General features: G+C 39.8%; 2 protein-coding genes across 2 annotated transcripts; both read left to right on the top strand.

Annotated features, from left to right (window-relative positions):
- Positions 1-3,280: 3,280 nt before the first annotated feature.
- LOC306919266 (cysteine/serine-rich nuclear protein 3-like) lies at positions 3,281-7,290 on the top strand (the record flags this gene model as incomplete). The annotated part of the gene is made up of 2 exons (XM_079532080.1): positions 3,281-4,508; positions 7,247-7,290. The coding sequence occupies 2 exons, from the start codon at positions 3,281-3,283 to the stop codon at positions 7,288-7,290; spliced, it is 1,272 nt and encodes a 423-aa protein (XP_079388206.1).
- A 1,843-nt stretch (positions 7,291-9,133) lies between these two features.
- Positions 9,134-10,339, top strand: LOC306919265 (cysteine/serine-rich nuclear protein 3-like; the record flags this gene model as incomplete). Its single annotated transcript, XM_079532079.1, has 1 exon — positions 9,134-10,339. A coding segment is annotated over one exon (1,206 nt), but the record flags the coding sequence as incomplete, so codon positions are not given.
- Between the last annotated feature and the right edge of the window lie 3,508 nt (positions 10,340-13,847).

Below are 13,847 nucleotides of genomic sequence, written 5' to 3'. Positions count from 1 at the left end.
TGTCTCTCACCTGCACAACAGACTGTGATTCTATATTAGTATATTATATACATTTCATGTGTTTATTTTACATTTTGTATTTAATATTGCACTTGCAAGTTTATATTGTACATACCAGTACTGTATATGACATCACATCAAACTGCATTTGATTGAGTTTTTCTTTCTCTTCTGCACTGTAATGTTTTATGTATTTTTGTTTTAAAATAAGCATTTCTAATTGTATGTATTATTCCCTTGCACATTATGTAGGCCTATATTAGACATGTTATATTAGACATTGTGTTATGTTCACATCATTGGCTGAATTCCAACTGAGAAGAAATTAGCACAATACATTTTGTAAATAATTGTTCTATTGATATATGTTTTAAGTTGTAAACATGGTTTAAATAAAACGTGTTACCTTGAAATATGCGTTGTGTACGTTCTTAAATATGGCCCAGAACAGGTTTTAAAACATTCATATTTTCCAGTTAACTTATATCTCTACATTTATTGATTGTATACTAGATAGAACGTCCTTGCGGTCATGTTTCCATCCATCCATGTCCTATATATGTATTAGTAAAGGCTATTAAATTAGTGTCTATTTGGGGGTCCTTGGCGTGACGTTTGGGAACCACTGATATACAGCAGGGTATAAAGCCTTTTAAAACAAACAGCAGCATGTTGTGCACTCACTGTAAGTAAACATTGCACTTTAACATTGTCACCACAAACAATAATAGCAATGATTGTTACAAGAACATATAGCCATTTTAACACACCTGAAACATTGCACACTAGAAAGCTGAAAGAGTGATAACAGTTCCATGTGATGATAGACCTATTACTGTAGTTCTGCTGAAACTCATCAGAGTCAAAGAGGTGTGAAATGGTCTCAGTTCATCCAAAATGTGATCATTAGCAGGTGATCTGTCCAATGCCAGACAACGAGTGACCATTAACACGTTAATCTCTGCATTTGAATGCATATAGTGAATGAAGCATCAGCCATCATCATTTAGCATGTGTACATTTTAACATGGGGAAAGAATGTGGGGTTTGTTCATTATTTAGCATTTGAAAAACATTGAATAAAAGTGCATTCATCACCACCATATTGAGAGAGAACCCTGCAAAAATGTATCAGCTTATGTTTTTGTTCAGTGTATTTTCATTCAATCCCTTCCAGTTTCACTATGACTTATATGACTGGATATGGAGACAGTAACCTCTGTTACTGAACAAACAAATAATTAATATAGGATATAATTGAATAAGTATAATGATATATCCTGATTTATCTTGACTTATCCTGATCATTTATTAATACTATGGACACATGTTTCTGCACACAGGCCTACACATTACACAATGGGATTTCACTGTAAATATAGATAAGAAATGAAATGAAACCAATAGCGCACAATAGGATATGAGACTTTGATTTGACAATATACTTATTTGCTGTTCCAGTCCTGTACAGAAACCAGACCACTGTCTTCTATACTAAAGTGGAAACAAATTGAACCTACATTACAACCTAACACATAAAATACAAGGGGTGCTGTATATAGGCTACTTGTAAAAGACAAGATGTGAAGGCTTGTCTACTATTTATAAATATTGTTTGAAACAAATAGGCCTAACTGTTTTACTTCCGTGTTCTTGTTTTTAATAAATGTTTAAAGTCAAGATTTGTTTTTTATCTGTGGTTTGTAAGTGTTCCAAGATAAATTAAGATAAATGGGATGTAAATCACAGTATGAGCAGTTGTTTCTTCACCAGAGCTGGTTCTCCTTGGTTCTGATGTTACTGAAATAATGTGGAGAAATCCTCAAGATGAATGGCTCTGCTGCAGTAACAATGAATTCATATCCACTTATTCAATAGTTAGATTGTACATATTTATCCAGATACTGAGTAAGTCATTTTTGGATGAACTACTATACTGCTTTTTAAGGTTTATTATAAACCAGCAGTTGTTATGCACCACATGTGGAAGAACTCCCAGAAAACAGCAGGTATGCTGGCACTCTTATTTATTTTACATCACAATGAAATACTGTTCTGTTTCCCACTGCATTTGATTGAGTTTTTCTTTCTCTTCTGCACTGTAATGTTTTATGTATTTTTGTTTTAGTTATGATTTTATATATGTTTCCTGATGTGTGCAAAGCACATTGAAATGCCTTGTTGGAATTTGCTATACCAATAACGTTATTTTATATTTATGCTGGCTCCTGCTTTGACTTTAAGAAACTCCTCAATGGATCACTAGACTAGTAGACTAAATATTGTTCAACCAAAGTGGACTGTTATGTTCAAGTGGAGTCTGTTTTCGACCATTGAATGGTTTTTCTCCAGATTAACTGGAAAACCAGTTCTTAAATGGGCATTCCACTCATTTTCAACATTTTACTATGTCATTATATACCTTAGAGCTGCATTAAACATGCCAAAATATTAGACAAGTTGTTTTGATTTTGTACCAAAACTCCCCAGCCACATAGACAAAGCCAACACTCAATGGAAATCAGACTTTGAATAGGGGACACATTAGCACATTCCAAACCAGCCTGGGACAAGAAGTATAGAGGTGTCACTGACACCAAATGGGCCATTAGACACCGGGCTCAGGAAACAAAAGAGAAACACATGTACATTTTTCTTTGTTGAAATGGAGCCATGGGGTGAATTAACCCCAATAAGGCTAAATAAACCAAAAGTCCTACAACAATAAGGTAAACTTAAACTCTTAAACTTAAACTGGAGATAATCTAAGAGTGATTGGATTAGGCTTCCTTCAAGTACATGGCGAATGCACTCATTCCTTGCAATGTACTTACATACACTTACATATGTTGCGACCTTCGGTCGCAACATATGTAGGTACATTGCACTGAAGTCCCCAGGTCCCCCCAGTCGAGCTTGTACCTGTAACTTGGGGGAAGTCTATTATAATTATTACTGATTCTCCAGTAAAGACATGTTGCCTCTACAAAAACCACACTACAAATGAAAGAAACCAGAACAAGAGAACACACACCCATTGATTCTGATTGGACGGAATGAAACAATGGCCAAGTAAACCACACCCATCAACAAAGCTAATTGGCCGAATGACTATGAGTCACGCCCACCATTAGGAACACATAAAACCAGGGCTCCAGCACAACTAATCATTCTCCTAACAGAATCTTGCCTGAGGAAGGACCAACCAGTCCGAAACGTCTACTTTTCCAGCTCTCCTTTATATTTGATTCCGTCGTGAGTGAAGCGCCACCGTCGAGTCATGAGAGGTATTCTGAAAAGAAAGTTTGAGGAGGTCGACGATGAAGATCCATTCTACTCCTCACCTCCATCATCGTCCCTGCCTTCTCCTGCCTCCACGGAATGGGATTCTGATGGGGAGAGCAGCTCCTCAGAAAGCCAGGACTTTACAACTAATGGTTCTGCTTCACCTGCTGCCAGTCAACCCATCCAGTCTATTCTGAAGAGGCCAAAGCTGGAAGGGAGGCAGAGCAACGTGCGCTTTGATCTGGTGACGGTGTTCTACTTCCCACAATGCCAGGGTTTCACTAGCGTACCCCTTCGCGGGGGTGCCAGTCTGGGCATGTTGCACAGGCACAGCACTCTCCGCAGGTACACAATGGCAGAGCACGCCCTGGAACAACGGAGTTGGCGCAGAGAGAGACTACGAGAGAGACGGAGAGAGGAGAAGCTTGAGGCTTTGAGACACCAGTTGATGGCCAATGGTACCATTGACCAGAGAGAATCTGAGCGACTGACTGCAGACCAGGTCCCAGACGGAGACACTGACGTCCACATCACCGACGCCGAGCTGGAGGATGGGAACAGCTTCCTGCAGCCGTACTCCTACAAGCACAGACAGGCACTCCTGCGAGCAGCAGGTGTGAAGCACATTGACAAAGAGGAGAAGAGACAGCTGCATTCCCTGCGTGTCTTCAGGGAGGACTCTGGATGCAATTGCCAGGGTTTCTGTGAGCCAGAGACTTGTGAATGCAGTCTGGCAGGAATCAAGTGCCAGATGGACGCATGCCTCCCATGCTGCACTAAAGACGGCTGCGCAAACATTCAGGGACGCGTAGAGTTCAACTCCAGACGCGCGCAGACCCACTACATCGACACCGTCATGAGGCTAGAACTAGAGAGGCTACTACAAGATGATACGCCTGACCAACTGGACCACCAGAGCGCGGCTCCAGAAGATCTCCAGTTGGATGTGGACCAGGGACCCCCAGCAGGGGATGCCCCGGAAAAAAGCTGTCCCTTCGGGTTTTCCGCCGAGGACGAAGGGCTTCCTCTCACCATGCCCCCCACCCCTTCCTACCATTTCAGTCCAGAGCGCTCCGTGGTGGAGGAGAACAGCTGTAGCAGCGACATGACCGACTCCTCGTGCTCCCCTTCCCAAAGCGAAGACTCGGATGACGTCGGGGGAAGCCCGGGTCTGGTTGACATGGACGATGGAGCTGCAGGGCTGGCCCACGCCCTCAGCCTCTGTGACAATGACAATGACAATGACACATATAGGGCCTTGTTTGCAGACTGGAACGGCCAGACCACAGTCAATGAGTTTGACTTTGAGGGGTTGTTGTCGTTGGTTCACCAGCATGATGTTGTCTAGTTTGATGTCTGTGTGGATCAGACCGATTCCCTTCAGGGCCTGGAGTGCTGTTGAAACGAATGCTTCATCTGGATCCAGAGGGGAGGATAACACCTGACCAGGTGTTGGACCATCCCTTCATCACCATGCCTCACCTATGACCGTCTCAAGGTGTTTGTGGGGTCAACCATTGCAAATGTAATGCACTCCCAGTTATTGGTATTGGATTTTGTGTACAGTACATGTTTGACTATGACAACGCCACAATATGGTGATGTCGGCCAACACTGATCCAGACAGGACACTATGCTACCTAAGACACTTCAGTCAACTGAAACTGAGATCATGTGTGACCCATGGGGTGTACCATTTGTGATCACAGTACTCTTAGTAGTTATACTGTAAGAACACATGCACTATCACTGACTGTTACTATATGACTATATACTATACACACTGCTGTTGCAGTGCTGCTAATAGATGATGTTATGTATACACTTACATGTGTGATATTATCTGCTGCTAAGTGTTGTCTCTCACCTGCACAACAGACTGTGATTCTATATTAGTATATTATATACATTTCATGTGTTTATTTTACATTTTGTATTTAATATTGCACTTGCAAGTTTATATTGTACATACCAGTACTGTATATGACATCACATCAAACTGCATTTGATTGAGTTTTTCTTTCTCTTCTGCACTGTAATGTTTTATGTATTTTTGTTTTAAAATAAGCATTTCTAATTGTATGTATTATTCCCTTGCACATTATGTAGGCCTATATTAGACATGTTATATTAGACATTGTGTTATGTTCACATCATTGGCTGAATTCCAACTGAGAAGAAATTAGCACAATACATTTTGTAAATAATTGTTCTATTGATATATGTTTTAAACATGGTTTAAATAAAACGTGTTACCTTGAAATATGCGTTGTGTACGTTCTTAAATATGGCCCAGAACAGGTTTTAAAACATTCATATTTTCCAGTTAACTTATATCTCTACATTTATTGATTGTATACTAGATAGAACGTCCTTGCGGTCATGTTTCCATCCATCCATGTCCTATATATGTATTAGTAAAGGCTATTAAATTAGTGTCTATTTGGGGGTCCTTGGCGTGACGTTTGGGAACCACTGATATACAGCAGGGTATAAAGCCTTTTAAAACAAACAGCAGCATGTTGTGCACTCACTGTAAGTAAACATTGCACTTTAACATTGTCACCACAAACAATAATAGCAATGATTGTTACAAGAACATATAGCCATTTTAACACACCTGAAACATTGCACACTAGAAAGCTGAAAGAGTGATAACAGTTCCATGTGATGATAGACCTATTACTGTAGTTCTGCTGAAACTCATCAGAGTCAAAGAGGTGTGAAATGGTCTCAGTTCATCCAAAATGTGATCATTAGCAGGTGATCTGTCCAATGCCAGACAACGAGTGACCATTAACACGTTAATCTCTGCATTTGAATGCATATAGTGAATGAAGCATCAGCCATCATCATTTAGCATGTGTACATTTTAACATGGGGAAAGAATGTGGGGTTTGTTCATTATTTAGCATTTGAAAAACATTGAATAAAAGTGCATTCATCACCACCATATTGAGAGAGAACCCTGCAAAAATGTATCAGCTTATGTTTTTGTTCAGTGTATTTTCATTCAATCCCTTCCAGTTTCACTATGACTTATATGACTGGATATGGAGACAGTAACCTCTGTTACTGAACAAACAAATAATTAATATAGGATATAATTGAATAAGTATAATGATATATCCTGATTTATCTTGACTTATCCTGATCATTTATTAATACTATGGACACATGTTTCTGCACACAGGCCTACACATTACACAATGGGATTTCACTGTAAATATAGATAAGAAATGAAATGAAACCAATAGCGCACAATAGGATATGAGACTTTGATTTGACAATATACTTATTTGCTGTTCCAGTCCTGTACAGAAACCAGACCACTGTCTTCTATACTAAAGTGGAAACAAATTGAACCTACATTACAACCTAACACATAAAATACAAGGGGTGCTGTATATAGGCTACTTGTAAAAGACAAGATGTGAAGGCTTGTCTACTATTTATAAATATTGTTTGAAACAAATAGGCCTAACTGTTTTACTTCCGTGTTCTTGTTTTTAATAAATGTTTAAAGTCAAGATTTGTTTTTTATCTGTGGTTTGTAAGTGTTCCAAGATAAATTAAGATAAATGGGATGTAAATCACAGTATGAGCAGTTGTTTCTTCACCAGAGCTGGTTCTCCTTGGTTCTGATGTTACTGAAATAAATGGAGCCATGGGGTGAATTAACCCCAATAAGGCTAAATAAACCAAAAGTCCTACAACAATAAGGTAAACTTAAACTCTTAAACTTAAACTGGAGATAATCTAAGAGTGATTGGATTAGGCTTCCTTCAAGTACATGGCGAATGCACTCATTCCTTGCAATGTACTTACATACACTTACATATGTTGCGACCTTCGGTCGCAACATATGTAGGTACATTGCACTGAAGTCCCCAGGTCCCCCCAGTCGAGCTTGTACCTGTAACTTGGGGGAAGTCTATTATAATTATTACTGATTCTCCAGTAAAGACATGTTACCTCTACAAAAACCATGAGACTTTGATTTGACAATATACTTATTTGCTGTTCCAGTCCTGTACAGAAACCAGACCACTGTCTTCTATACTAAAGTGGAAACAAATTGAACCTACATTACAACCTAACACATAAAATACAAGGGGTGCTGTATATAGGCTACTTGTAAAAGACAAGATTTGAAGGCTTGTCTACTATTTATAAATATTGTTTGAAACAAATAGGCCTAACTGTTTTACTTCCGTGTTCTTGTTTTTAATAAATGTTTAAAGTCAAGATTTGTTTTGTATCTGTGGTTTGTAAGTGTTCCAAGATAAATTAAGATAAATGGGATGTAAATCACAGTATGAGCAGTTGTTTCTTCACCAGAGCTGGTTCTCCTTGGTTCTGATGTTACTGAAATAATGTGGAGAAATCCTCAAGATGAATGGCTCTGCTGCAGTAACAATGAATTCATATCCACTTATTCAATAGTTAGATTGTACATATTTATCCAGATACTGAGTAAGTCATTTTTGGATGAACTACTATACTGCTTTTTAAGGTTTATTATAAACCAGCAGTTGTTATGCACCACATGTGGAAGAACTCCCAGAAAACAGCAGGTATGCTGGCACTCTTATTTATTTTACATCACAATGAAATACTGTTCTGTTTCCCACTGCATTTGATTGAGTTTTTCTTTCTCTTCTGCACTGTAATGTTTTATGTATTTTTGTTTTAGTTATGATTTTATATATGTTTCCTGATGTGTGCAAAGCACATTGAAATGCCTTGTTGGAATTTGCTATACCAATAACGTTATTTTATATTTATGCTGGCTCCTGCTTTGACTTTAAGAAACTCCTCAATGGATCACTAGACTAGTAGACTAAATATTGTTCAACCAAAGTGGACTGTTATGTTCAAGTGGACTCTGTTTTCGACCATTGAATGGTTTTTCTCCAGATTAACTGGAAAACCAGTTCTTAAATGGGCATTCCACTCATTTTCAACATTTTACTATGTCATTATATACCTTAGAGCTGCATTAAACATGCCAAAATATTAGACAAGTTGTTTTGATTTTGTACCAAAACTCCCCAGCCACATAGACAAAGCCAACACTCAATGGAAATCAGACTTTGAATAGGGGACACATTAGCACATTCCAAACCAGCCTGGGACAAGAAGCATAGAGGTGTCACTGACACCAAATGGGCCATTAGACACCGGGCTCAGGAAACAAAAGAGAAACACATGTAAATTTTTCTTTGTTGAAATGGAGCCATGGGGTGAATTAACCCCAATAAGGCTAAATAAACCAAAAGTCCTACAACAATAAGGTAAACTTAAACTCTTAAACTTAAACTGGAGATAATCTAAGAGTGATTGGATTAGGCTTCCTTCAAGTACATGGCGAATGCACTCATTCCTTGCAATGTACTTACATACACTTACATATGTTGCGACCTTCGGTCGCAACATATGTAGGTACATTGCACTGAAGTCCCCAGGTCCCCCCAGTCGAGCTTGTACCTGTAACTTGGGGGAAGTCTATTATAATTATTACTGATTCTCCAGTAAAGACATGTTGCCTCTACAAAAACCACACTACAAATAAAAGAAACCAGAACAAGAGAACACACACCCATTGATTCTGATTGGACGGAATGAAACAATGGCCAAGTAAACCACACCCATCAACAAAGCTAATTGGCCGAATGACTATGAGTCACGCCCACCATTAGGAACACATAAAACCAGGGCTCCAGCACAACTAATCATTCTCCTAACAGAATCTTGCCTGAGGAAGGACCAACCAGTCCGAAACGTCTACTTTTCCAGCTCTCCTTTATATTTGATTCCGTCGTGAGTGAAGCGCCACCGTCGAGTCATGAGAGGTATTCTGAAAAGAAAGTTTGAGGAGGTCGACGATGAAGATCCATTCTACTCCTCACCTCCATCATCGTCCCTGCCTTCTCCTGCCTCCACGGAATGGGATTCTGATGGGGAGAGCAGCTCCTCAGAAAGCCAGGACTTTACAACTAATGGTTCTGCTTCACCTGCTGCCAGTCAACCCATCCAGTCTATTCTGAAGAGGCCAAAGCTGGAAGGGAGGCAGAGCAACGTGCGCTTTGATCTGGTGACGGTGTTCTACTTCCCACAATGCCAGGGTTTCACTAGCGTACCCCTTCGCGGGGGTGCCAGTCTGGGCATGTTGCACAGGCACAGCACTCTCCGCAGGTACACAATGGCAGAGCACGCCCTGGAACAACGGAGTTGGCGCAGAGAGAGACTACGAGAGAGACTACGAGAGGAGAAGCTTGAGGCTTTGAGACACCAGTTGATGGCCAATGGTACCATTGACCAGAGAGAATCTGAGCGACTGACTGCAGACCAGGTCCCAGACGGAGACACTGACGTCCACATCACCGACGCCGAGCTGGAGGATGGGAACAGCTTCCTGCAGCCGTACTCCTACAAGCACAGACAGGCACTCCTGCGAGCAGCAGGTGTGAAGCACATTGACAAAGAGGAGAAGAGACAGCTGCATTCCCTGCGTGTCTTCAGGGAGGACTCTGGATGCAATTGCCAGGGTTTCTGTGAGCCAGAGACTTGTGAATGCAGTCTGGCAGGAATCAAGTGCCAGATGGACGCATGCCTCCCATGCTGCACTAAAGACGGCTGCGCAAACATTCAGGGACGCGTAGAGTTCAACTCCAGACGCGCGCAGACCCACTACATCGACACCGTCATGAGGCTAGAACTAGAGAGGCTACTACAAGATGATACGCCTGACCACCAGAGCGCGGCTCCAGAAGATCTCCAGTTGGATGTGGACCAGGGACCCCCAGCAGGGGATGCCCCGGAAAAAAGCTGTCCCTTCGGGTTTTCCGCCGAGGACGAAGGGCTTCCTCTCACCATGCCCCCCACCCCTTCCTACCATTTCAGTCCAGAGCGCTCCGTGGTGGAGGAGAACAGCTGTAGCAGCGACATGACCGACTCCTCGTGCTCCCCTTCCCAAAGCGAAGACTCGGATGACGTCGGGGGAAGCCCGGGTCTGGTTGACATGGACGATGGAGCTGCAGGGCTGGCCCACGCCCTCAGCCTCTGTGACAATGACAATGACACATATAGGGCCTTGTTTGCAGACTGGAACGGCCAGACCAAAGTCAATGAGTTTGACTTTGAGGGGTTGTTGTCGTTGGTTCACCAGCATGATGTTGTCTAGTTTGATGTCTGTGTGGATCAGACCGATTCCCTTCAGGGCCTGGAGTGCTGTTGAAACGAATGCTTCATCTGGATCCAGAGGGGAGGATAACACCTGACCAGGTGTTGGACCATCCCTTCATCACCATGCCTCACCTATGACCGTCTCAAGGTGTTTGTGGGGTCAACCATTGCAAATGTAATGCACTCCCAGTTATTGGTATTGGATTTTGTGTACAGTACATGTTTGACTATGACAACGCCACAATATGGTGATGTCGGCCAACACTGATCCAGACAGGACACTATGCTACCTAAGACACTTCAGTCAACTGAAACTGAGATCATGTGTGACCCATGGGGTGTACCATTTGTGATCACAGTACTCTTAGTAGTTATACTGTAAGAACACATGCACTATCACTGACTGTTACTATATGACTATATACTATACACACTGCTGTTGCAGTGCTGCTAATAGATGATGTTATGTATACACTTACATGTGTGATATTATCTGCTGCTAAGTGTTGTCTCTCACCTGCACAACAGACTGTGATTCTATATTAGTATATTATATACATTTCATGTGTTTATTTTACATTTTGTATTTAATATTGCACTTGCAAGTTTATATTGTACATACCAGTACTGTATATGACATCACATCAAACTGCATTTGATTGAGTTTTTCTTTCTCTTCTGCACTGTAATGTTTTATGTATTTTTGTTTTAAAATAAGCATTTCTAATTGTATGTATTATTCCCTTGCACATTATGTAGGCCTATATTAGACATGTTATATTAGACATTGTGTTATGTTCACATCATTGGCTGAATTCCAACTGAGAAGAAATTAGCACAATACATTTTGTAAATAATTGTTCTATTGATATATGTTTTAAACATGGTTTAAATAAAACGTGTTACCTTGAAATATGCGTTGTGTACGTTCTTAAATATGGCCCAGAACAGGTTTTAAAACATTCATATTTTCCAGTTAACTTATATCTCTACATTTATTGATTGTATACTAGATAGAACGTCCTTGCGGTCATGTTTCCATCCATCCATGTCCTATATATGTATTAGTAAAGGCTATTAAATTAGTGTCTATTTGGGGGTCCTTGGCGTGACGTTTGGGAACCACTGATATACAGCAGGGTATAAAGCCTTTTAAAACAAACAGCAGCATGTTGTGCACTCACTGTAAGTAAACATTGCACTTTAACATTGTCACCACAAACAATAATAGCAATGATTGTTACAAGAACATATAGCCATTTTAACACACCTGAAACATTGCACACTAGAAAGCTGAAAGAGTGATAACAGTTCCATGTGATGATAGACCTATTACTGTAGTTCTGCTGAAACTCATCAGAGTCAAAGAGGTGTGAAATGGTCTCAGTTCATCCAAAATGTGATCATTAGCAGGTGATCTGTCCAATGCCAGACAACGAGTGACCATTAACACGTTAATCTCTGCATTTGAATGCATATAGTGAATGAAGCATCAGCCATCATCATTTAGCATGTGTACATTTTAACATGGGGAAAGAATGTGGGGTTTGTTCATTATTTAGCATTTGAAAAACATTGAATAAAAGTGCATTCATCACCACCATATTGAGAGAGAACCCTGCAAAAATGTATCAGCTTATGTTTTTGTTCAGTGTATTTTCATTCAATCCCTTCCAGTTTCACTATGACTTATATGACTGGATATGGAGACAGTAACCTCTGTTACTGAACAAACAAATAATTAATATAGGATATAATTGAATAAGTATAATGATATATCCTGATTTATCTTGACTTATCCTGATCATTTATTAATACTATGGACACATGTTTCTGCACACAGGCCTACACATTACACAATGGGATTTCACTGTAAATATAGATAAGAAATGAAATGAAACCAATAGCGCACAATAGGATATGAGACTTTGATTTGACAATATACTTATTTGCTGTTCCAGTCCTGTACAGAAACCAGACCACTGTCTTCTATACTAAAGTGGAAACAAATTGAACCTACATTACAACCTAACACGTAAAATACAAGGGGTGCTGTATATAGGCTACTTGTAAAAGACAAGATGTGAAGGCTTGTCTACTATTTATAAATATTGTTTGAAACAAATAGGCCTAACTGTTTTACTTCCGTGTTCTTGTTTTTAATAAATGTTTAAAGTCAAGATTTGTTTTTTATCTGTGGTTTGTAAGTGTTCCAAGATAAATTAAGATAAATGGGATGTAAATCACAGTATGAGCAGTTGTTTCTTCACCAGAGCTGGTTCTCCTTGGTTCTGATGTTACTGAAATAATGTGGAGAAATCCTCAAGATGAATGGCTCTGCTGCAGTAACAATGAATTCATATCCACTTATTCAATAGTTAGATTGTACATATTTATCCAGATACTGAGTAAGTCATTTTTGGATGAACTACTATACTGCTTTTTAAGGTTTATTATAAACCAGCAGTTGTTATGCACCACATGTGGAAGAACTCCCAGAAAACAGCAGGTATGCTGGCACTCTTATTTATTTTACATCACAATGAAATACTGTTCTGTTTCCCACTGCATTTGATTGAGTTTTTCTTTCTCTTCTGCACTGTAATGTTTTATGTATTTTTGTTTTAGTTATGATTTTATATATGTTTCCTGATGTGTGCAAAGCACATTGAAATGCCTTGTTGGAATTTGCTATACCAATAACGTTATTTTATATTTATGCTGGCTCCTGCTTTGACTTTAAGAAACTCCTCAATGGATCACTAGACTAGTAGACTAAATATTGTTCAACCAAAGTGGACTGTTATGTTCAAGTGGACTCTGTTTTCGACCATTGAATGGTTTTTCTCCAGATTAACTGGAAAACCAGTTCTTAAAGGGGCATTCCACTCATTTTCAACATTTTACTATGTCATTATATACCTTAGAGCTGCATTAAACATGCCAAAATATTAGACAAGTTGTTTTGATTTTGTACCAAAACTCCCCAGCCACATAGACAAAGCCAACACTCAATGGAAATCAGACTTTGAATAGGGGACACATTAGCACATTCCAAACCAGCCTGGGACAAGAAGCATAGAGGTGTCACTGACACCAAATGGGCCATTAGACACCGGGCTTAGGAAACAAAAGAGAAACACATGTAAATTTGTCTTTGTTGAAATGGAGCCATGGGGTGAATTAACCCCAATAAAGCTAAATAAACCAAAAGTCCTACAACAATAAGGTAAACTTAAACTCTTAAACTTAAACTGGAGATAATCTAAGAGTGATTGGATTAGGCTTCCTTCAAGTACATGGCGAATGCACTCATTCCTTGCAATGTACTTACATACACTTACATATGTTGCGACCTTCGGTCGCAACATATG

The sequence above is a fragment of the Electrona antarctica genome (genome assembly GCF_951216825.1).
Source record: "Electrona antarctica genome assembly, contig: scaffold_25, whole genome shotgun sequence".
Classification (NCBI taxonomy): Eukaryota; Metazoa; Chordata; class Actinopteri; order Myctophiformes; family Myctophidae; genus Electrona; species Electrona antarctica.
The sequence above is the reverse complement of the archived record's forward strand: the minus strand, read 5'-3'. Positions and strand labels throughout refer to the sequence as shown.